Source organism: Schistocerca piceifrons, chromosome 10, assembly GCF_021461385.2.
Source record: "Schistocerca piceifrons isolate TAMUIC-IGC-003096 chromosome 10, iqSchPice1.1, whole genome shotgun sequence".
NCBI classification, from domain to species: Eukaryota; Metazoa; Arthropoda; class Insecta; order Orthoptera; family Acrididae; genus Schistocerca; species Schistocerca piceifrons.
Window position 1 is genome coordinate 123,816,847 of NC_060147.1, and position 26,542 is coordinate 123,843,388.

General features: G+C 39.9%; 1 protein-coding gene across 4 annotated transcripts in view; it reads left to right on the forward strand.

Moving 5' to 3' along the window:
• The first annotated feature begins 4,371 nt into the window (after nt 1-4,371).
• LOC124718883 (max-like protein X) overlaps nt 4,372-26,542 on the forward strand; it is a 43,770-nt gene continuing 21,599 nt past the window's right edge. Inside the window, exons 1-3 of one of the 4 annotated variants that reach the window (XM_047244523.1) lie at nt 4,409-4,550; nt 13,288-13,410; nt 16,233-16,475. In XM_047244523.1, the coding sequence (XP_047100479.1) occupies nt 16,325-16,475 (151 nt within the window). In that variant the 5' untranslated portion in view covers nt 4,409-4,550; nt 13,288-13,410; nt 16,233-16,324. Of the gene's footprint in view, nt 4,551-4,577; nt 4,655-13,287; nt 13,411-16,232; nt 16,476-26,542 lie in introns of those variants that run through there. The other 3 variants (XM_047244521.1, XM_047244522.1, XM_047244524.1) reach the window with 3 other exon arrangements.

Genomic DNA, 26,542 nt, shown 5'->3' on the forward strand with positions numbered 1-26,542 from the left:
TATATGCAGGTGAAGCTGTGGGGAAATTCCCAGTTGTCAGTAAAATTTGAAAAAAAGACACTGTGAGCAGTTCAGAAATTGTAAGACTTTTCCTCTCAGTCTATGTCTAAAATATGATGATAACTAGTTAGAAGAGGTTAACAGTATTAAATTCTTGGGATTAAAACTTGACAATAAATTCATATGGGAGGAACATATCACAGAACTGCTGAAGCAACCTAACAAATTTTCATTTTCAATGCAGGTTGCATATTGCTCAAGTGTTTGGGGCCTGTACAAAATAGGACTAACAGGGGTACCGAACATATACAGAGAAGGGTGCCATGAATGGCCACAGGTTTGTGTAATCTGCAGGAGAGTGTCACAGAGATCCTGAAGGAACTGAACTGGCAGACTGTTGAAGATAGAAGTAAACTATCCGAGAAAGTCTATTAACAAAGTTTCAAGAACCGGCTTTAACTGATTACTCTAGGGATACACTATAACCCCCTGCATATCGCTCACATAGGAATTGTGAGGACAAGATTAGAATAATTACTGCATGCAGAGAGGCATTCAAACAATTATTCTTCCTGTGTTCCATATGTGAATGGGACAGAAAGAAACCGTAACAACTGGTACAATGTCATGCACCTCATGGTAGTTTGCAGGGTATAGATATAGATGTAGATACAGAGACAAAATAAAAATAACAAAGCTAACAAACTTCAGCCACTTTAATTCCATAATGTCATATGGGATCATTTTTTGTGTTAACTCTTCAAGCCAAGTTTCATTAGTCCCTAGTCGAAAGGGTGTAACACAAATTATTTGTGGTATGGACCCAAGAGCATCCTACACAGGGTTGTTCATTAAAGTGGGATACTATCTTCTGATTCCAAATATATTTGTTTCTTGAAGAAATTTTGTCATTAACATAGTCTCTCCATCCTAACAGGCCTCAGAAAGCCCAACAGCACTGACTGACTGCTGTGTCATCCGCATCTTATAAGCGTCATTGGATGCGGATATGGAGGAGCTTGTGGTCAGCATACTGCTCTCCCAGCCATTGCCAGTTTTCATGACTGGAGCTGGTAGCCCTCAATTAAGTACTCCTCATTTGGCCTCAGAAGGGCTGAGTGCACCCCATTTGCCAACAGCATTTGGCAGACCTAGATGGTGACTCGTCCAAGTGGTAGCCACTATGTGATTATGTGGAAAAGTGAATATTGGTAATTAAAGATCACATTCTAAGGATACTTCTGCATTTCATTTATTAAAATATTCCCATCCAAACCCAATTAATGAAGGTGAAGGCATTACTTTTCATTCAACCCTCGTATTAGTACATAGGTATCCGAAAAATACTGTAATCATTGGAGGACACTTAAGTCAGCCAATAATGAATTGAGATAATTACACTTTTGTTAATGGTGGACATGATAAGGCATCCTGTAAAACACTACTTAATGCCTTCTGTAAAACTATCTAGAGTACATAGTTTAGGACCCCGTTCATGATGGAAATATATTGGATTTAATGGTAGCAAACAGACCTGACACCTTTGAGGATGTCCACACTGGTATCAGTGACCATGAGGCAGTTATAGCTACAGTAATTACTGAAGTACAGAGGACAACTAAAACAAGTAGAAAGATTTACATGTTCAGTAAACTAAATAAAGAGGAACCAGTGTCATATCTCAATGAGGAACTTGAAACCTTTGGCTCAGGAGAGGAACATAATATAGAGGAACTATAGCTCAAGTTTAAAAGAATAGTCACCATGCATTGGATAAATATGTGTATAGTAGAATAGTTCATGATGGGAGGGACCCTCCATGGTGTAGAGTCACTGCATAACACTTGTAAAATGAAGCATAGGGCTATAGATAGAGAGGTGGTGTACAAAATGAGTTTGGCTGTCAAGAGGGCAATGTTAGAAGCTTTCAGTGACTTCCATAGCAGAATATTATTGAAAGATCTCTCATAAAATATGAAGAAATTATGGTTGGGTGTAAAGGCTGTTAGCAGCACAACAGTTAATGTCCAGATATTTATGGATGAGACAAGAATAGAAACTCAGGGTAGTAAAGCAAAGGCTACATTTTCTTTCACAAAGGAAAACTCAGGGCTGTTGCCCCAGTTCAGATCTTGTACTACTACGAAGACTGAAATAGTCATTAGTGTCGAGGAACAGCTGAAACTGTTAAAATTAAACAAAGCTCCAGAGCCTGATGGAATCCCTATCAGATTTACACCCAATCTGCAGCATTTTTAACAATTTTTTACCTAAGAACTCTTAAATAAAAAACTGCTCAGTAGTTGGAAGAAAGCACAAAAAGGGTAGCAGATGTGATCCACAACACTACCATCCCATATCCTTGGTATCCATTCGTTGTAGAAACTCAAAACATATTCTGATCTCAAATGTAATAGTGCATTTGAAAAAGAATAACCTCTTCTATGTCACCCAGCAAGGATTCCATAAACATGTATCATCTGATGCAACCCAACATGGACTTCTCTCACAACATCCTGAAAGTCATTGATCAAGGCTGTCATATAGACACAGTATTTCTTGCCTTCTGGAAGGCATTTGATTCAATAGCACACATACCCTTTTTATCAAAAGTAATATCACATTGCATATCCAGTGAAATTCATGATTGGAAGATGGCTTTCATGTTAGGGAGGACACAGGTCTAATTGTGAGTAAGCCAGAAAAGGAAATGACAGGTAATCATACAGGGTACATCCTGGCTTGCGGAGTATGTATGTAGATGTAGACGTGGATGTGACTTGGGAAGAGAGTCATTGACTGATATAGAAGTAACTTCAGGCGTACTCCAGGAAAGTGTGATTTTCCTGTTCATGTTGCATGTTAACGACCTCATAGATAATATTAATAGTAACCTCTCACTTTTCACACATGATGCAATTACCTATAATGAATTACTCTCTGAAAGAAGCAACACAAATATTCAGCCAAATTTTAGTAAGATTTAAAAGTGGGACAAATGTTGCCTACTTGCTTTAAATGTTCAAAAATGTAAAATTGTGCAATTCACAAAATGAAAAAAAAGTAATATCCAGTGACTACAATATCAATGAGTCACAGCTGAAACCTGTCAACTCAAAAAAATCTTGAGGCAATAATTTGTAGGGATTTTAAATGGAATGCTTACATATGTACTGGACTCGCATTCAAGAGGTGTGTGGTTTACTCCCCATGCAGCCATCCTGACTTGGGTTTTACGTCATTGTCCCTTGTCAGTACAGCGAATGCTGGGACATTTCCTTTGATTACGTCATGGATGTCTTCCTGCGCTATTCTCGCGTTATCCTATCCTATTTTGTTAATGTTTTATATCTGTATATTTTTCTGTAATGTTTCTGACATGTCCGATACTACGGTACTAAATGTTCTATGGATGAATAAATAAAATACGTTCAGTCGCAGGAGAAGTAGGTGGAAGGATCTGGTTCATGGGCAGAATACTATGGGAATGCAATTAGTTTACAAAGGAGATGGATTACAAAACACTTGTGTGACTCATCCTCTAATATTGCTCAAGTTGTTGGAACCATATCAAATTGGTAAAAGAAGATAGTAAAAGTATGCGAAGGGCATCACTTATGGTCACAGTTTCGTTTGGGGAAGTGCCTTGGAGATGCTGAAAAAAATTCTGGCAAACTCTTTTAAGTGAACGCAAATTATACCGTGAAAGCCTATTTAGCACTTTTCTTTTGGGTCAGGCAAGAAGGCAAATGTCAGTTGTGGGCAAACTTGTCAACAAAATCTTCTCTTTTTTTTATGTAATTGTCATTTTATTTCCTTGCTCCTTCTTTTGCCTCCGTTTTGCATATCCCTAACTCCATGACATTTCATAGGAAGACGACGTACTACAGAGAAACATTGAAAATTGCGGCTAATGTATCAAATAGTGCGGCAGAAACTCTGGTTAAAACGACTCTATCAGTCTCCTTGCTGGTAAATTGCATTTTCTCTTAATTTTTACAGCTTTTGTCAGATAGCGAATAGGCCTATTCACACTTTTCATAACATGTTGATGAATTCAGTTTTAAGTCTCACAAGAATCATGTATAGATTTGCACAAGTCTTCTACGCTTTGTATGGGATCCGTAATTATTGCAATTGCTTGCGCTGTCGAAGTTGGTGTTTACTTTTTACTGTGACCTTGAAACTAATCTCCGTACGCCGAGATAACTAATAGGACGATAATGAAACGCAATAAAGCTCTTTTTAAACGAATGTTATACTGCTGTTCATTTCAAACTCACAATTGGACAATGATTCGTTCGTTTGCAGCTCGCATGTTTTAACAAACCCCTTACGAATAATTCTGAATAATATTTTTAAATGCTGTCAATTGAGAATGATGAATACGTCTAATGAAAAGTGAGAGATAACAGGGTCCAAGGTTCAATTCTTCTAAACCGTTTACAGTAGTCTAAAGACAGCCTGAGGCAGACGCTGCGTCAGTAAAATGATCATTGCATCTTGAGATTCGGCCGAGATGTACACCAATGGGATGGATTTTTATTTGGGTAAATACTAAATAAGCAACCTTCCATGTTGGCAACACTTCCTTGTCATGGCGTGTGTATATCCAGGCGTTTGGGGAGAAAGGTAGCAGGCGGCATTGTTTAGAGTGAGCGAAATTAAGCAATTTAAGATCAGCATTATTGTGACGTTTGTATGTTTGTGGTGAATGGTGTCGTTAAGTAACAATATGAACAGCTGTTACAGAATATTTTGTTAAATGTTTATTTGTGTGTTGTTGGATAGTTATTCATTAGGGATCAACACTACGATATGTACAATTTGCTGACACTATCTCTGTTCCTCAGTTCATTTCTCACATTACATTAGTCTACGTTAACTACCGCCAGCCTCTTTTTCTTGTTATAGTGGATATTTCAAACAGCAGTGGCGAAGAAACGACAGCTTTGTTTAATACATAAGCAGTTTGCTGCTCGTCAATATTTCTTATTGACAGTCATCATGCACCAGTCTTCCATACCATATACAGGGAAATAGTACAATTTTGAAACTGATGACATATTGGACGCATGTACGTGTGAATTGGGTTTTCAAAGACTAGCCAGGAAGTTAAGAAAACTCGTTACTGCCCAGCGTACAACTGGCACGCTGAGACACTGGGAAATACCAAAACAATAACATAGCCTGATGTGCTGTTGCAGTCAGTGAGAAAGACGTAGACCTTTGTATTTTGTATGTACGCGAATACAAACTGCCATGTCACGTTTGAAGTGTGTTTTCGACAACATGTCTGTTCAGTGTAGTAGACATACTGAGAGTGTGTTTTCAGAATTTATCAGCTGTAAGAAATCGTGTTTCATACTCGGAGCAAATACGGAGTGTTGTACTCAGTGCTACTATACTTTCATGTGCTTTGAGTGAGATGGCAAAGGAATGATCCTTCCTTTGAAAAGTATTTGTGGTTTGTGATTGCAAATTAAGAGGGTGTTGTGCTTGTCACAGGCTGTTGCAATAAAAGTGCACATGAATTGTGCTTGTATGTCTTTTCTAGAACAGTAGTGGAAGTTGACATTTCCTTCCAAATCAGAAATGTTTGTCAGTTGCTGGAATAATAATCCAATATTCCCATTTTGTCTTTAAGTTCTCTCTCTGACATGTGACCCCCTGTGACAAAGTATTTTTATGTGGGAAGTTGGTTTGAGTCGAATTTCATGCATTTGATTCGATTTATCTCATCAAACATGTTCTTACATGAATGACAGGACATGAAAGATTTACAGTTACATGTCTGCTAATAAAATATTCTTATGTATAAATCGCAAAACAAGGATAATGTGATGTAGTCGAATTAAGTCAGGTGATGCTGAGGGAATTAGATTAGGAAATGACACATTTAAAGTAGTAGATGAGTTTTGCTGTTTGTCAGCAAAATAATTGATGATGGTCAAAGTGTAGAGGATATAAAATGTAGACTGGCAGTGACAAGGAAAGTGTTTCTGAAGAGAAATTTGTTAATATCGAGTACAGATTTAAGTGCCAGGAAGTCTTTTCTGAAAGTATTTGTATGGAGTGTAGCCATGCATGGAAGTGAAACATGGATGATAAGCAGTTTAGACAAGAAGAGTATAGAAGCATTTGAAATGTGGTGCTACAGAAGAATTCTGAAGAGAAGATGGGTAGATTATGTAACTAATGAGGAGGAATTGAATACAATTGTGGAGAAGAGGAATTTATGACACAACTTCACTAGATGAAGGGATCAGTTGGTAGGACATGTTCTGAGGCATCAAGGGATCACCAATTTAGTATTGGAGAGTAGTGTGGAAGGTAAAAATCGTAGAGGGAGACCAAGAGATAAATACAGTAAGCAGATTCAGAAGGATGTAGGTTGCAGTAGTTACTTGGAGGTGATGAGGCTTGCAGCATGGAGAGCTGCATCAAACTAGTCTTTTGACTAAAGACCACAACAACATGTATAACATGAAACCATACTCATAACAATAGTCATAATATACTGAAATAGAATAAAAATGAATACAATTTATTTTTCAAATTAGCACTTAGGCCACTATGATGAAGGAAATAAACCGCTGTATTTTGAATGCTGATGATTCAAGTATTCCTAGTAAAACTCTTGCTAATCAGCATTGTTTGAATATATGGAATTTTGACGTTCTTTTGATTTTCCTTGGTAGTTCACAAAACAGAATTTTAGGCTGATAAAAAGCAGTTTCTTGATACATCGCTTTTCTGTAAATTTCTGTATGAAAATCATTTCTGTTTCTTGTTTTGTAGTTGTAGACTTGACTGTTTAACACAGAATGTTCCTCGTATGCCTTGAGAAAACATATGAATATGGATACATGATAGGGTCATGATTTTTATTTCCTTGAAAAATTTTTTATGTGATTCTTTGTGTGTCACTCATTTCATTATTCTCATTGCTCTCTTTTGAAGCATAAATGTGTGTTTCACCAGATTCGTATTCTCCGAAAATATGGTGTCATAACATAATATGCTAGGTATGAGAGCAAAGTATGAACATAACACTGGATTCTAAAAACATATCAATGCTTACTTAATTTTTCTGTATGTTTCTTCAGCATTAATTTTTCATTGAGCCATACTGCTTCAAATTTAGTATTGCGATCAGGGGCGGGGAGGAGAGTTGCTGTGTCTTACACGGCTCAAGCTGTACTGTGAGATTGGTTCATAGTTCATTTGTTATATGTCTGAAGTTTATCTAAGCTATGTTTTTGTTGTTCACAGTTAATTTGCTATATCTAAACCATTTGTTTGTTTTCTTCTGCAGCTACTGTGAAACTTGCTCTAGGTCAGCTTCATTCATAGCTTTAACATACATACTGGTGCCATCAGGCCAAACTGTTAAGCTCTCTGTGGCAGATTAGATGAACCAATTACAGGGGAAAGGAACAAAATTCGGAAATACAGAAGCGTCCGATCTTACCCGTCGGCTTTGACCCATGACGTCACAAATATGGCGGAAACGACCATAAACGACAATTCCAATATGGCGGATATAAAAACATCGCATACGTATCATAAACACTGAAATACACAGGTTTCACAAAAAGCCTAATGACTCTAACGGGACAAGCGTGGGAAATTGGGGGTTTTTGGGTGGGGAGAAACTAAATATACACAAATGTAGCCACCGACCGCCATACAAAACCACGCAAAACGACGAAAAAAATCAACATCACGAAACTGACCAAATACCAAAAAACACATTCTTATCCAGAATCAGACACTTCCCTTGACCTACATAGATCTACAGTAACTCCCGATCCCATAAATTAGGATCGAACACTTCCCTTGACCTATATAGCTCAACAGAACCTCCCGATCACATCCCCCGATACAAAACTCAAAAAACACTTCCCTTAAACCTACATACATCTACAACAGCTCTCGATCCCATAAATTAGGATCGAACACTTCCCTTGACCTATATAGCTCAACAGAATCTCCCGATCCCATCCACCAACACAAAAAAAAAACAAAAAAAAACCACAAACCATAGCAAACAAACATTTCCCTTAAACCTACATACATCTACAGCAGCTCACGATCCCATAAATTGGGATCGAACACTTCCCTTGACCTATATAGCTCAAAAGAATCTCCCGATCCCATCCACCAATACAAAACTCAAAAAACACCACTAACCAAAGCAAACAAACACTTCCCTTAACCTACATACAATTACAGCAGCTCCCGATCCCATAAATTGTGATCGAACACTTCCCTTGACCTATATAGCTCAACAGAATCTCCCGACCCCAACACCCAATACAAAAATCAAAAACCACCACAAACCATAACAAACAAACACTTCCCTGAACCTACATACATCTACAGCAGCTCCCGATCCCATAAATTGGGATCGAACACTTCCCTTGACCTATATAGCTCAACAGCAACTCCCGATCCCATCTCCAATTACAAAAATCGACATACTCCACCAAACATTGAGATTAACACTTCCCTCCAGCTATATAGCTCAACACCAGTTACCAATCCCATATCGACCACTACCCATGACCTATGATCTCAAACACATCTTCCAATACAAATACCAATACCAACCTTCACAGCCACAAATCTCAATGAAACACTTCCCTATACCCAATACACAACACATTCATCAAAAACAAAAAAAAATGGAACTTACCACAAAAAAGTTCCAGCCCCACAACCTAGATTGGCCACCACAATCACACACAAATGCACACACACACACACACACACACACACACACACACCAACGAAAAAATACTGAACTAAAATAAAAACCCAACCCACCCAAACGTCAACCCCCTCCCCCACAACCCCAAAATAAAAAACCCACAAACATAAACTAAATACAAGATAAAAAACATCTCAATCACACACTACAACTCAACAAAATAGATCCTCCACAACAAAAAGAAAACACACACACACTCCCCCTCCCCCCCACCTTAACAAACACTATACAACAAAATAAACCACCCACCCCACCCTAAACCACAGCCACCCACCCACCTACCCAGCCCACCCTAACTAACCACTTTCGGCCTATACATTTTACCCACAGCCCTTAAAAAAACCCGAACAATGCAATAGCCCTCTGGGACACTCTTCCGCCAACAGTACTCATCTAAATGAGACTGAAGGTTGGAAGAGCGCCTCTTCCCCCTCCCAAGAACTGACTTAACCGCCCCCCACATCCCCTCAATTGTGTTAGTGCAAGCCCCTGTATCATAATTCTTAAACTCTAAACTGTGGTTCACTACTAAATGATTAAATCCCCTCTCACCCAACCCCCTATAAGAAGAAAAAGCATCGGAAACTACTGTGGGCCCCGGCTCTACATACTCCTCAATTAACCCCACTAATTCAGCCTTCGACCTCCCCTCCACAACCCTAAAAACACATTCGGAACCCCCACCCCCCGGAACAACAGCCCCCCACACCCAAAGACCAGCCACAGACTTCCCCCTCCCATACTTCCTTTTTCCAAACTGCGACTCGTCCACCTCCACAACCACCCCATGCCCCCCCAACTTACCCCTGTACTTAATAAATTCCGAACACACTTCACGACAAAAGGAATACCAGTCTAAAACAGTCCTCTCACTCACACCAGTCTCAAACGCGCAAAACTCTGTGGGGATCTATAACAAAAATAATACGTAACAAGCACAATCTCACGCATGCCCAATCTAGACTTCTCGAACCAGGTACCGCGCCTTATGGAATGCCATACGCCATCTTTCCTGCAGCACCACATGTACCCGTCCCTGGTCCGAGAGGCCGGAACTTTAACCAATTTCATCGCCTCACGGCAAAGAGAGCACTTTACAACTTCGGCAATTAATCCGAATAGCTGTAGAAACTTGATCAGGTCTAACGGTGTCTCGCCCATCATCGCCCTGAACCGAACACTATTCATGCGGTCTTTCATATCCATTCCTGAACAAAAAACCACAACCGAATACACTCAATAACAAACTCACCCGACGTACAGCAATTACCATTACATTAACCATCACACAAAACCGTTAACTCACTAATACAAATTCCGCTTCAAAACCACGAACACAGCACTCACCACTGAGCAACAGCAAACTGACCCCAACAAACCAAACAAACGTAAACCATGAACACACCACCAGAGGGCACGACAAACACCGCCACGACATCTACAAACACGCCACAATCACAAACCAAACTCCGCGCCGTAATGACGTCACACACCACAACACGCTTACGTCACGGGTCAAAGCCGACGAGTAAGATCGGAGGTTTCTGTTGACCCCAAAATTCTTGCTGCTAGATTGCTGTCGTGGGAGGGGTGCAGGCCAACAGGTGTAGAAAAAGGTTATGAGGTCACAAGTGTAAAACCTAATGCTAGCCTTGACCAGGCAGTAAGGGCAGGCACTACCTTGGGATTTCACTACCCAGTAGTGAATGGAATGGCCTCTTGTGTTTATGAGGCAGAGCTACCCACAATAAATAATGTATCTGACTACAGTGAAGGGTTATCATGGGAAACAGAGTAATCAACAAAGAGTATAACATGATACATAATGTTCTCCCCTAAGCACTCTGTAGCTGACAACACTGCTAGTATAGTGCATTAATAATGTTTACAGAATAACTTGTTATAGAGAAATATGATGTACTTAGCTCGTGTAGGAGATGATATTCAGTCTCGAGATTTTAGTGTTGGAGTACAGATGCAAACAAAAACATTTCTGCTTCTCTTCAGTCCTGAGGTTTACTACAAAAAAATCATCGAAACACTTAAAATAAACTGAGGACATGAAAACTGTGCCAACGATAACAACAACCTGTGACGAATAAACCTGTTAAAACAATAATGAGACTGCCATCCTACAGGACATCATACTTATAATCTTCCAACAATCATTACTGTGCATATAATTCATTGTTGGTGAAGATGTTTGTGTGACAAGCAAATGTTTCTTCTTCTTAGGCAGTATGTGAGACGTTCTAAGAAGCTCTGACTGTTCCTTACATCATGAACTAGGCGCTCCAGAAGCTGATGGCCTACTTGCATCACTATTTCCAGTGATGGAGGATTGTTTACCTCTGGGAGTAGTTTTCCATTGTGTGTCCACTGTTATATATTGCTTGAAAGTAAATTAGGAATGGCAGTTAATCCTTTATGGGATGTTACGTCTGTGCTCAAATTGCTATAGGGGTCTTAACAGGTCACATAATATGGATCAGACTCCTGTTGTAGCTGATCAGTTTGGTAACAGATGCTACTGAGTTTTGCAGCTGGCATTCTTCCTCCTCCACTCACTCATTCATTCACTCAGTTCTGCTGGCAGCCTGTTATTAATGAAGCCCACTGAGTAGTGTACACCTTTGTGTACAGTCCTTACGAAATACAGTCAGAGTGCATGTCACTTTTCCATCTAGTGTTCACTGAATGAATACTGCAGTTTCTTCTGAATGAGTCAATACTGTCAACAATGAAACCCGCGGTGGAATATATTTACACCGTCAGCAGAGTTAGAATTCTGAGACACTTGAGCAATGGTCTGCTTGAAGTTCACGAACTGTTTGATTGCCCTTTTCGGGTGTAAGAATATTGTTGGTGAGTGTTGGAGTTGCCCAGAATATAACACCATATGAGATAATAGAGTGAAAGAAACCAGTGTAAACAAGCTGTTGTGTTTCATTGTCAGAAACTTGGGAGATTGACCTTATAGTGAAGATAGCGGCAATCAGTTTCTGCACCAGATGTTGAACTTGATACTTCCAAGAAACAAGACACAAGGGAATCAAAGCAGCGGTCATTAAACTTTTTTGCTTTAGAGCCAATATAGCAGGGTGACACCTTGCACTGCATATGGAAGGGAGGATTGGCACCTTAAACACGTATTCAGTTTTCAGCAAACAATGGCTACTGACAGAAGCTTAGCAGATACTCATTTTGAATATCCATATTATAAGGTATCACACCGAATATTTTTAAATGGAAAAAGAAAATAATATAGTGGTACTAAACGTATTTTTCCGAAGGTTTACATGGTGTCCAGTTTTCCCTACCGAAGGGGCCATCGCAATACAATTACGTATTTGTTTTTCTGAATTCCGAGCACATTTTCTAGGCGTCTTCATGCCCTAATATTGGGAAGGATAGCAAGTGGCTGCAGTATACAGTTTACAATCAGAATATTGTATTAGGCCCAGTGTAACAGTACAGAGACGCTTTTAAGTTATGTAATTAATTCAGAATTGTCACAAAGGGACAGAATGGTGGATGATTATATATAAAAGGGATTAGAAGTCAGTTTTATGTGTTGTATTACTTGAGTTTTTCTAACTAATTGTTATTCGGGTAGACACCTGACATGTAGTGTCGCCACTTTTCGCGATCAAATGCCATGTCGGCATTAGTGATCCACAAAAGAAACCATAAAATTGGAAAAAAATAAGAAGGAACTACATTTATTGGCCAAGAGACATTGTTTAAACATTGATATTGCAGAAAATTATTACTCTCTGTGCATGTGAGGGAACAAGAATAATATAAATGACTTATTTTACATCAAACAATGGAAAATCCAGGATGGAATGTAACAATACGAGAGAAGGAAAGTTGCTACACACCATATAGCGGAGATGCTGATTCGCGACAGGCACAATAAAAAAATTCACACAATCATAGCTTTCAGCCATTAAGGCCTTTGTCAGCAGTAGACACACACACACACACACACACACACACACACACACACAGGCGCAACTTGCACACACGTCTGCAGTCTCAGAGAGCTGAAACTACACTCATTTTATATCAGATGACTAAGAAACAAAACAGTTTGTAATAAAAAGTAACAGAACAAGCTTCCATTGTCAATCTCACTGACAACAGTGCCGATGTGTATTACAACTAATTTGACCACTTCTCGGCAGGCAGCAGTGCTGTTCAGAGTAAAAAATACGCACTGGCCACTTTTCCAGTCCTCGACACTTTACCACACCTTTCCCTACAGATTTAACATTATTTGGTAACCCACATAAATTTGTTTGTTGTTGTAATTAATAACAGTAACTGCAGTATGAGGCATGATCACAAATTTTTACTAAATGTTTTGAATATAATTTTTTTTACTCACTGTATTTCAACAGCCTTAATTTGATTCGAAATTACTTGCTACAGACATGTACCACATTTGAAGATGACCATCTCAATAACACACATTCATGAATTAATATGTGACGTTTATATAATAGCAGCTGATTGGTGCTAGTCGCGCATGCTCTTGAGTTGCCAGCTTTGGAAGATGAACAAAGTATTTCCACTCTCACTCCTGTTAACTGTGCAGATGCCGTGCTGTACACCACCCTGTCACTGATGTAAGTGCCTAACTTTATGTAGCTCATGGCTGAATTCATCAGCTTTAATTAAAATGAAGCACATCTTAAAATATTACTGTCTCTGTTAGTATTTTTGTTTGTTACTCAGCAAGAAAAATACCCTCTTGGGGAGCTCTTAGCATTCGTTGATGTTTTTGGATTGTGCCATTAGTGCTAGAAGCATATCTTTATAAAATATGGCTGAGAACCGCAGGTGCCCCCCCCCCCCCACCTCCCATACACACACACACACACACACACACACACACACACTTGATTCAGGCTGCAAGTGGCCTGCAGTTTGAGGAGGCATTAGCTTCCAGTGGGCATGGATTTACGGGGTTATTTGGTGGACCAAATTTGGTATTTGACCACCAACTCGCAAAAGCATTTTCCGTTGGTTTAAGCAATGTAAACAGACAGGGAATGTGTACAAAGGAAAAAGCACTGTCTGACTGTGTGTGTGTGTGTGTGTGTGTGTGTGTGTGTGTGTGTGGTGCCTGACAGATTCAAGTAAGTTTTGTGCGCAGTCCCTGAAAGTCTACCAATAGAGCCAGTCGAGAACTTGGAATATCTCAACCAACTGTATGGAAAGTTCTGAAAAGGTGTTTGCTGTACAAGCCCTACCGATAACAACTTGTGCAGGCTCTCAACCCAATGACAGAGGGAAGTGTCTCGTATTTTGTGGTTATATGCCAGCAAAGATGGAGGATGACGCATTTCTACAGCGTGTAATTTTTAGCGATGAAGTGACGTTCCACCTTAGTGGAAAAGTCAAGAGATGCAGTGGTTGCATATGGGGTTTGGAAAATCCACATTCACCATTGCAACACGGAAGAGACTCACCGAAGATCGACGTGTTGGTGTACCGTATCCCGTACAAAGGTTTGTGGACCATTTTTCCTCGAGGAAAGAACTGTAATGGTAATCACGTACGTGGACATGTTGGAACTGTGGCTATTCCCTTAAGTAATGGAAGATTTCCACGTCTTCATTTTCCAACAGAATGGGGCTCTGCCCCATTGGCACCGTGATATACGAGGCTTTTTGAATGACTCCGTTCCTCAGTGCTGGATCGGTTGCAGCGGACTTGAGGACCTGGCTCTGCACTTCTGGCCACCGATATCTCCTGATCTCACACCCTACTATTTCTTACAGGGTTATGTGAAGGAAGCTGTTTATGTCCCACCTCTACCAACAACTCTGAATGATCTGCAGAACGGGATCACTGCTGCTGTGCACTTAGTAATAGCAGATACGCTTTCGCATGTGTGGGACGAGTTTGGCTACAGCGTCGATGTTTGCCGTGAGCCGACGGTTGCTACATTGAACATTTATAACATTACCACATTTCTAATTATTAAAAACTAATTAATTACAAATTATTAAATTTATTAAATTGATATCAAAGATTACAAAAAAAAAAAAAAAAAAAAAAAACTTTGAAACTTCTTTTTTCCATTGGTATAAAGCTTGTTCATTTTGGATTTGTACTTGAATAAATACGAAGTTTTGAAAATGAGTCCAGCACTTAGAATAACCCTGTATATCAATGGGATAAGTTGAAAAGTTATTGCAGACCGGGATTCGAACCGGGGTCTCCTGCTTACTAGGCAGATGCGCTGACCACTACACCGTCCAGACACACTGTTCACCACAATTGCATGGACTACCCTAGCACAACTCCCATCACACTCAAATTCTTGACTTATACCACACACCGTGGTTGTAGTGTCCCCTGGTCATTAGCCCCATTACTCTTGGGATGTTTCCCATTCTCGCAACAATTTGAGCTTAGTGTGCATCTGCACTGAACATCTACAGGAATTGGTAAGATGAATTTGGGTCTCTTGTGAGATGTGCTGGGATAGTCAGTGCAGTTGTGGTGACCACTATGTCCAGATGGCATAGTGATCAGAGCATCTGCCTAATAAGCAGGAGACCTGGGTTCGAATCCCGGTCCAGCACAAATTTTCAACTTACCCCATTGATATAAATCGATGTCCACTGGCAGCTAATGTCTTTAATCCCTTTGTGTCATGATTCATAGTGGATGCAGGATCAAAGTGGTGTCTGTCCCTTCGGACATGTTGGAAAGAACTGACAGCAATTTATACATGACTTTCAAGAAAGCCTTCTATCTACCCACAATCGTAATAGGTTAAAATGGTCGATTTCTATGACAGTTCGACCACCTTTTGACAATAAAATTTCAGTTTTACAAGAGTTCGGGGTCAGAAACTGTATGCATTAAAGTTTGTCACAGTTAAGTGTTAATGTAACAGTATCATGAAAAGGAAAGTTGCTACTCACCATTTAGTGGAGGTGCTGAGTCACAGACAGGTACAACAAGACTGTCACAAATAAAGCTTATGGCCATTAAGGCCTCCTGTGTGTGTGTGTGTGTGTGTGTGTGTGTGTGTGTGTGTGTGGTCTATTGTTGATGAAGCCTTAGTGGCCAAAAGCTTTATTTGTGACAGTCTTTTTGTTGTGCCTATCTGCATCCCAGCATCTCCGCTGTATGGTGAGAAGCAACTTTCCTTTTCATAATATTGTTACATTCCATCCTGGATTTTCCATTGCTTGATTAAGTGTTAATGTGTTCTCCGAATGTGACATGCCAGTGTTACTGACTCCCAGTTAGCTACAGAATTTGTATTACGTTCCACATCTTTCACACTAACACATGATATCTGCAAGGAGTACATTCTAATGTAACACATACACGTACCAAAATGTCTTTGATAGCGACAATTTCTCCACGATAGTTGAGCGTTTCCTCACGATTGTGCTCGAGAGCTTACCGGTGACATTCTGTACAGGAGGCGCACGCAACCTGCGGGCAGTGTCTGCGCCCACCCAGTACCATGGCGCAGTCAGTGTGAGCCACGGGGCAGTCGTCGGCAATAGTGCCATGATGGATGTCAGCAACTCCAGCACTGGCAGCGCGATCGACATGAAGATGGAGCCGTCCAGCCCCACGGAACGTGAGCTGCGCTACCCGTTCTCCCGGAGTAGCAGTGCGGGCTCCATACACACATTATCGTCCTCCAATCACAATTCTGGTGAGTAGGCACTTAGTTTTCTCATACCTGGTTGGTTGAAACTCAACATCTCTGTTGTAGAGATAGCCTGATCTCTAGTGTAGCCTGAGGTGAAGTTCTGGATCAGTTGAGTCTGATGGTGTGCTTTCAGATCTTCAGCTGATATGCTGGTACTGACAGCTCTGCTGGACACCAAAAGCACATCATTAAAATATTTTTACATCGTTTGCAACAGAACATATTTAACATTTGTTCCAGAAAGGCATTCTTATTTTAAACAATTTGGATTTTGTAAAGGAAAACCTAACTTAACCAACTATATTCAACACGATAGAGTTATTAAGAATCAATAAATTGAAAATTATGGTCAAAGTTAAAAAAAAATACTGTCAGTGTGCTGTGCTTTAAATCAGATGTTTGCAATGAATCATTATGTCAAGTTGAAGGAAGCCAATTGGAGGATGGTATGAGATAACTAGTGACAAGCTCCTACAGTGGCGATGTCCGTACACCAGCAAGTGTGTTTCCTGAATGGCCTTTCATTTTGATACTATGGTTATTTGATGATAGTGTGTGAAATATGATATCTTGCTTGTGCCGAGTGACTAATCTGTAATGTAACCCAAGATCTAGGTCAGGCTGGGATGTAATAGTTAGGTTTCACAACCTACCTTTCAATGTATGTGAATGCGAAACAAGTGTGAATGTGAAATCTTGATTGTGGTGGTGTATTTGGTAACATTTTTGCTTTGTTTAATTACGTCTTTTTCACTATTTAGCAATCTGCTTCTGTGTTTCGCTATCTTCAATCTTTTTTTCCCATTTGTTGACACTTTCTTATTTGACTGCTTGTTTTCTGTATTTCCATTTCCTCAGTGTTTCCTGCTACTCATCAATCTTTGCAGTACATTAAGGGTTATGTCCTTTTTTTTTTAATTTTCTGGCCATTCTTTCAATGTTTAATTTGTCAGTGCAGAATAAACCATCACGTTGCTCTAACCTTTCTTCTCTAAAGTGAACCGGTTAGTCATCTCCAATGTTTTCAGTAATCTCATAATGCACCCTAGCTCCTGTGCTTCAGTCCATAAATTCCTTTTGCAAACATCCTTTCACCATAGCCAAACAACTACTCCACATACTTTTCCTTATTTCTACTTAACCATTGGTATTGCTCCAAGAAGTGGGGACCTCTGAATTTCACCATTCAACCAATCCCTCCTTAAATTCCAGACTTAGAATTTGTAGCCCTTATGCGCCTTGTTGTTGACCAATACTTTGCCTCTACCAGTGAACACACCCAACATGATAGTTAAGGACTAAAGTACTTAAACATTTATGTATGTCCAAAAATATTACAGCTAAAATAGTAAAACTTGAGATCATTATGTAAAACATAAAGTTTGATGTTCTGTGCAGTTTTTGTTTGACATACATTTTGTGACGATACGTTTTATTAATTACCATTGTTTCTGTTATGTACCTTTTCTTGTAAACTAATCGAGCAATAAAACTGGAATTTTACAGTTTACGTATGCATTAAAGGATAATAAAACATGTGGAACAGATTTTTGCTGACAGTCATAGTTGCTTTGAAAAGATTTCAATTTCTGACAATATTGCTGTACCTCTAGTGACTGATGCTGTCCATATCCATAATCTTTGTTCTCTTCCTGGAGTAATCTCTTCCCCTGCCTTCTTTGTCTACCCACCTTTTGCATTTTTTATTCTGCTGCCTGAGCTTTGTCCAGTTACACTTAATCGATGCTTCAGAGTATCTTCAGTATGAATCCATCTGCTTGGAACCTAGTCTCTGCAGGCACTTATTCCTACATACATTTCCACTATTGAACACTAAACAGGCATCACATTCAGCTGCCTTCATAACAAATGCGGACAATGTCATCATACAGCCCAAGGCCCTTTGACCCACAGTTACCACATGCACATGAAACTTTAATCATATGGACAAGTATTTCTGAGTCAGTTAACCTAAATCCACTGGAGAACTCGTCTTTGGCACTGTACACAGTGTCATCAATTCCTTCACTTATTTTCTTCTTTGATGAACTCTGTGACTTTATCGAAAATTGTTCTTCACATTTAAGAGCAGCATCTGCAAACTGTTATTTAAATTTCCTGTATCTTTACACGCGAAATTCAACATTTCCTCATTTTTTTTTAAATATAGGTCTATGATTATGACCCATTTAGAGCAAAACAGGTTGATATATGCAAAACTAACAACTGAAAAAAGTTTGTAGCATGTACTGTTAAAAAACACACGTTGTAAACAAAGGAACAAGTAAAGACTTCTCACCACCTTCTAGACTCTCCTGCAATTCGTTTAGATTGTGTGAACGAAAAATTAAAGCACAAAAAATTTCTAGCTTGGTGAAGGTGTGGATCACAGCATACAAAGAGGGGGTGTAACAGACACAGATGCCCAGGCAGATATTTTTAAAACATGTTTCTAGCCAGAATCCAGCTATGAAACTTTGCAGGGTTATTCTTAAAGAATCAATCTAATAAATTACACACACACAAAAAAACAAATTTTTCGCAATTTTGCCTTCTATGTGGCCTTAAAATCATCTGTTTAAACTAGAGCCAAATGCCTCTGTTTAGTCAGATACTTGAGCTATTTTGCAGTTTTACTCTTAAGAGAAGTAGATAACCATGTACCAAATATGACTTAATTCTGAAATGGTCATCTTAGGCTTCATCAAAATATCAGTGAGTTTACACATTGTGTTCCTGACACAGTTTACAGAAGAATGGAAAAACTGGTAGAAGCCGACTGCATCATAGATCAATTTGAGTTACAGTGAAATGTTGGATCACATGAGGGAATACTGAATTGCAGAGTAACCATGTAGATGTAAGTGTAATGTAGATTACTTCTGGAGCTTGTCTTTTTGCCTGTTTGATTCTCTGCAGCCTTCACTATTTGCTCTGTCAAGGAAACCTATGTATGAGAGTCATTTGGAAAGTAAAGAACATTTTTTCTACAGAAATTTTTATTTGATATAATGATACGAGACTGTATTTTGCATAAGTTTGATACCCAAGCAGCGTTTCTGCGCAGTCACCATTCAAATTTAGGCTCTTATTGTACTGTTTTATTAGCTTTTCTGTGTCTTCTGCCTACTTAGTTGCTGACAAGCTTTTGAACCACTGATTAGTGGCTTCTTTAAGTGCTTCAGCACTTCTGTAGCATTGTCCATTCAAAAGAAACTTTCAGTTTGGGGAATAAGTGATAATCACTTGGGGCTAAGTCCGGACTGTATGATTTATGTTAAAACATTTACCACTAAAACTGCTGAAACAAGTCCAGTGTCACTCCCACAGCACGCCATTGTACATTATCATGAAGGAGGATGACTCCATTGGTTAGCATTCCACTGCACTTGTCTTTAATGGAATGACGAAGTCATTGAAGCGTCTGACAGTGGGCCAATGTAGTCCACTAATTACAAAATGGATATCTCCTTAGATTTTTGTTTCAGTTCGTACTTTGAATCTGCCAGTCACCTACTGAGTGCCGTTCCGAGTGATCTCCGTAATGAACATTCTTCTGCCTGCCGTTAAACATGATACACCATTTCAGAACTGATGTTTCGTTCATCACATTATTGTAAACCTTAGTTATCGGTGCATAAATTTTGATGTGTCAGACTTTTTGCGCATTTAAAAAATGGATAACACTGCGCGTCTCACACTTGATGGGATTGTCAAGTGTGTCACAGGTTGTCAAGTTGCACAGCTAAGCAGTATAATCAACCATATTGAATCATGTGTCTCTCTCATCCTGGTGTCTGAGTAACCTGCCCATTGTTTTTAACCTTCTCAAATTTATCATTCTTTGCTTTCTGAGGAAGAAATGCTAGTTCCCAATGCTAGGAATTGTCTTATTTTTAGGGTTCTGTACCCAAGTCTGTTAAGACAGAACCGTTACAGGATTACTTTGTTGTCTTTCCATCTGACTATTAAGAACCCTTTTTCTGGGGAGTGGAAAATTATTTAGAAGTGCAGGAGATGGCTCATCAAAAGACAGAAGTGCTGCGTTTTTGATAAGTACACAAACAAAAGGTACAGATGGAAGGAAAGCCATATCCCCATACACACGATCCTCTTATCCATCCCAAGAACCAACCACGAATAAGTGCCCCCTTTGTCACCAAATACCACCCAGGACTGGAATGACTGAACCATGTCCTTTGTTAGGGCTTTGATTATCTGTCATCATGCCCTGAAATGAGGGACATCCTACCCAAGATACATCCGTCCCCTCCAAAGTGGTGTTCCGCCACCCACCCAACCTCCACAACATCCTAGTCCATCCATATGCCACTCAAACCCCCAGCCCGTGCCATATGGATCATACCCTTGTGGATGACCCAGATGCAAGACCTGCACAATCTACCCACCCAGCACCACCTGCCCCAGTCCCATCATAGGCTTACCCTACCCCATCAGAGGCTGGCTACCTGTTCACCTAGAATCATGACATTTGGCAAGAAGCGAAGTTACGCAGACAAGTAAAGGGTAAAAAATCCAAAAATGGTTAAATTCTAAAATTGTATCGTGTAAAAATATCTTTTTGCCGTTGGAACTTACATTACAGTCACCATCCATCAGAAGTTTAATAGAAAAATATTACTGCATGCAAACTAAAAATGCAAGTTGTAGTCACGTTTTGGTAAGTAAATAAAAATATTTAATTAAATTTTTGCTCTTAACATATACACGGTGTATCTTAATTAATGGCGTAAATGCATGCAGTTGAAAGTATGTGATACTAGAAGCAAAGAAGTCTCGGTAAACTTATGGTCGAAAATGCATACCTTAAGAGCTATGAGCAATTTTTCATCTTCGATACTGTGAAGCAAATCTCATCTACTGCAAGCTCTTTGCTTTCCACATTTTGGGAAGTAGTAGTATGAACCAAAGCAAGAAAAAATGTCCAGTAAACGTTTGCTCTAAAATGCATACCGTAAAAGTTTTGAGCAATTGTTCATTAGAAGAGGGAAGATGTGCACATGCTCATAGCTCTTAATGTATGAATTTTAAAGCACACATGTTTACTGGACTTTTTTTCTTGTTTTGGTCCACATTACCATTTCCCAAAATATGGAAAGCAAAGACTTTCAGTAGAAGAGATTTACTTCACAGTATCGAAGACGAAAAATTGCTCGTAGCTCATAAGGTATGCAATTTTGACCCTGTGTTTACTGAGACTTTTTGCTTCTAATATAATATACCTTCAATTGTATGCGTTTACGCCATTAATTATGATACACCCTGTATAAACTGAAATCTACTGCTATCTTATTTTTGTATGTCTGGGGTACTCTCAGGAACGACTATAAAGATTTTTATGTGGTTTTGGAGTTTCCAGGGCCGACATGTTGCTAGTATCGATATCAACAACAGGCAAAAATTGTTGAGAGTCTCAATTTTTAAGGATGGATGACCTATCTGTATACAGAATTAAGTTTTAATGGAACCCTCAGATCTCAAGTTCCGCTCATTTGGCCAGTTTGTACTTAATTTGTGTATCAGCAGTAATACCCATTTCACCTCCAGAAGGTAATCACTGCCTTGCAAGTCCTTCATTATGCATTAGCCTTTTTTTCTACCCCTTTGATGCAACAGACAATATAAAATGTATGATGTTGAAGCAGTAAAAGCTATGGAGTGCAACTGTGTGTGTGTGTGTGTGTGTGTGTGTGTGTGTGTGTGTGTGTGTGTGTGTGTGTGTGTGTGTGTGTGTGTGCGCGCGTGTGTGTGTGTGTGTGTTTGTTTTGTCTCGTTGTCAGGCCTAATTAGTACAGAAAGGGGTGGAGACAATAGACAATACACATGATGATAAGATATATGCCACAGAACAGATGGCTGAGGGCTAATATCTGCTCATCCCAGTCCTTTGCTTTTTGTTCTGTTAAAAATGTGGTGATCATATTGCAGTCTTACAACTGCTAGTTTTTTTCCTTGTATCTTTGACACGGTTCAATAGGTTACAGACAGTTGGACAACAAGCTTGAAGAACACAACTTTTCCTTGAATTGCCTTCCTTTAAATTGGTGTTCAGAGTTTGGAATTGACTTTTATTTAGAATTCAGCATCAATGGAATTTTCTGCTTCTCTTAAGAAAACTACCCAATAAGATCCTGATGTAACACCAGATCAGACTGAAAAATAGAATAACCTCCTTCTCTATATCACCCTAATGAAAGCCACACGCAAGAATGAGAAAGAAAGAGCTTTATAATCTGAAGCAGAGGGCGCCCAGCAAACTAAGAGTATTCCAGACTTTTTGTGGTATATGTGAACAACGGAGCGCTCAAAGAAATGGAAAAAAAGACAAGAGCTTCAGGATTTGATGGGATACAACAAGAGTTCCTCATCAGTTGTGGAAACAAAACTCATAAGTGGCTTGCAAGCTTCGTCTATATTATGCTGTCGACTAACCTTCCAAAAGCCTTCAAAAGAACAAAAAATCCGACTTATACTGAAACCTGGCAAACCGGTGAATAAAGCTGTTCGCTATCATCCAGTCACCCTCCTAAGCTGCTGCAAACTGTTAGAAAGGCTTGTTCTTAACAGAATCTGTCCAAAGATCTGTGAAGTTACTTCTATTGAACAAGCAGGATTTTCTGTCGGACAAGCAGGATTCAGACCTAAAAAAATGCTGTACAGACCAAGTACTTAACTTCCCCACACACACACAGAAGCTGGGTTTTAACGAACTCTTAAAATGTCAGTGACTCTTGTTGATCTTACAGCTGTCTACAATACAGTCTGGAACCAAGGACTCCTTTACAAACTTGCAATACCAAACTATAATTAGTTTCATAAACAACATATTACCTGAGGGGTACTTCCAAGTGATCCTCTTCAGCTGATTAAGCAGACACAAAAAACTTTTGTCTTCCCCGAGGTTCAGTCTCGGGACCAGTGCTATTAAACTTTCATACATGTGATCTCCATGAAATAATCAAGGAAGTTCATTTATACAATGATCTGTCTTTGACCAGCCTTGAATCTGATGTAGAGATACTCCCTGCAGATCCAAGTACAATGCATGAGTACCTCAAAAAGTGGAGATTAACACTAAATCCAACAAAGACTGAAATTAGCTGCTTTCATTTTAACAGTGGCCAATGCCAAACTAAATGTCACCTTCAATGGGTAAAGCTGAATTTCACCTTTAGTGGTCACAGGCTCCACCACCAAGACTTCCCACAATATTTAGAAATAACTCCTGTCCTACAAGATACACAGAAAACACTGCAGCATCGTACGGAAGGTGAGTGGTATCTCGTGGAGTGCGGGAGCTATAGCTTTAGACTGTTCTTCTTTAGGACTTGTCTACTCTCTTGCCAAATACTGTTCTCCTGTGTGGCTTACAATTTAAATGTGAGAAAGATCTTCGTTCAGTTAAATGTAGTGATGAGTGCAATAACGGGCTGCATCATATCTACTCCCCTTCATTGGTGAACATCTCTAAGTCACATGTGGCCACAAGATATTCAGATACAGACTGCCCCTTTCATGGAACATGAAAAATTAATTAAAATTCACCAGCTTCCAATCCACTCTGACATGCCTGCACGTAGAATTAGCCCCTTAAAATCCAGGCAGTTGGCAGAATTTCTGCAAATAATGGATTTCAACGTGAGCAGGAAGTAAAAATATCTGGGAGTATGTGTACGGAACGATTTGAAGTGAAATGATTAATTGTTGGTAAGGCAGGTGCCAGGTTGAGATTCATTGGGAGAGTCCTTAGAAAATGTAGTCCACCAACAAAGGAGATGGCTTACAAAACACTCCTTCGACCTATGCTTGAGTATTGCTCATCAGTGTGGGATCTGTACCAGGTCGGGTTGTCAGAGGAGATAGAGAAGATCCAAAGAAGAGCGGCGCGTTTAGTCACAGGGCTATTTGGTAAGCGTGATAGCATTACGGAGATGTTTAGCAAGCTCAAATGTCAAACTCTGCAAGAGAGGCGCTCTGCATCGCAGTGTAGCTTGCTGTCCAGGTTTCGAGAGGGTGCGTTTCTGGATGAGGTATTGAATATATTGCTTCCCCCTGCTTATACCTCCCATGGAGATCACGAATGTAAAATTAGAGAGATTCGAGCACGCATGGAGGCTTTTCGCCAGTTCTTCTCGCGAACCATACGCGACTGGAACAGGAAAGGGAGGTAATGACAGTGGCACGTAAAGTGCCCTCCGCCACACACCGTTGGGTGGCTTGCGGAGTATAAATGTAGATGAAGTGGTCAGAAGCTTGGATTAGCATTGCTCACGTGGAATATCAGACCTTGTAAGACTTGATACGAGACCAACTGGCATGACATGTTTGGAAGACAATTAACAGGATTTGTACATGCTGTGGTGCCTGTGCTGAAAGTCTCCATTGGTGTGTCTTCATCTTCTCAGTGTGGTTGTGGAAGTGAACATCAGATGACCATGCACTTTTAACAAACTGTAGCAGATTAGCTTACCCTGGAAATATAGATTTGTTACAGTGGCAGCACTACAACGGATCAAAAACTTAGGTATTAATTTGTAGATTTATTGTTTTAGTTTTATTTATTTTGTAAAATTATACAGTTCATCTAAGATAGTTGCAGTGCAGTATTTATTGCCACATGCTAAGTACGCAGTCAATTACATTAATACGACCACTGCCCATGTTTGATGTCAACGAGCAATATCCACTCACAGATGGCAGGTCACTAGCAGTGGAAGGTATATAAAGCTCGTTGGGGGCATGCGGAAAAAGTGCAGTCATTGTTATAATGTTGTGATGGGGTGATTTATTTGACATCCAAAAGGCATGATCATTGGCTTTTGGACTAAGGGTGGGAGGATTTCCAAAATGGCTAAGTTCGTCAACTCACTGTATGGGGACACGGTTAAAGTATACTGTACTTGGTGAAATGGCACTATCCAAAAAGGGCACTGCGGCAACTGTGGTGCACCATGGGCCATAGAACACAAGGGTGAATGATGGCTGCAGAGATGTGTTCAGATGAATAGACATTAAAGTGTTTAGTAACAGACAGTCCAGATGAACCGAGGGGCTACCAGCGTGTTTCCTCAATGACCGCTCAGCCAATGTTGCTTCGTATATCTGCCTCCGCAGCGGGCACCCGATTCGTGCACCTGTGCTGACCGCCATTCATCAGTGACAAAGGCTGAATGGAAATAATCTATCTGGCCTTTTATAATCCTATGTGCGCTAAATTTTCTTTATAGAATTAGATTTAACACACAGCGTATTTATGTGACTAGGAACTTGACTTCAGTCCTCTGGTTTCATGTTAATTAATATTGATTCAGCTAAAATTGTACCTTTATGAGGAAGTTGTTCCACTGATCAGTCTTTATCTGTGCCTAGCTGCCATTAGTGTGTGTTATCAAAAAGCACAATTGCTACCCGTCCACGGGTCTGATAATATAACAGCTGGCAAAGCACGAAGTAGCTACTCTGCTCCTCCAGTGGCAGATAGTGAAGTGGGTGGTGGCGAGCACGGGATGGAGACCGGAGAGAGTGGATTGAACTATCAGCCGTTTATAGGGGACGCTTGGCTCCACTGGCGGCGCAATGGGAACGGGCGGCGCGGGTCTGACGAACCGTGGCTGCACTGGATAGGCGAGAGTGGGTGGAGGAAGCAGTCTGAGGGTATTTCACTCATTACTCTGTGTGTGTGTGTGTGTTTTGATACCTGTGCTGTGCGATCCTATTCCAGGTGTAGTGGGTGGTTGTAAAGCTTGAATTGTTGTCATGGTCTTCAGTATGAAGATGCAGCTTTCAATGCTAGTCTGTCCTGTATAAGCCTCATCATTTCCGTATAACTTTTTGACCCTTTGGAATGACAAAGTGTCACCTAATACTTTATTTTTTTTTTTCATTTAAATTTATGTCAGAGTTTCTGATACGGTACTAGTCAGTGCTTTTCTCAATGAACTGTAAAGAACATTCACAAAAATACTGTAGAAAAAGTTCAATATAACGAAGTTATCCTTTGCCGTACCTCTTTCTATATAAATGTGATGCTGCAAGCAACCTCTGAAAAT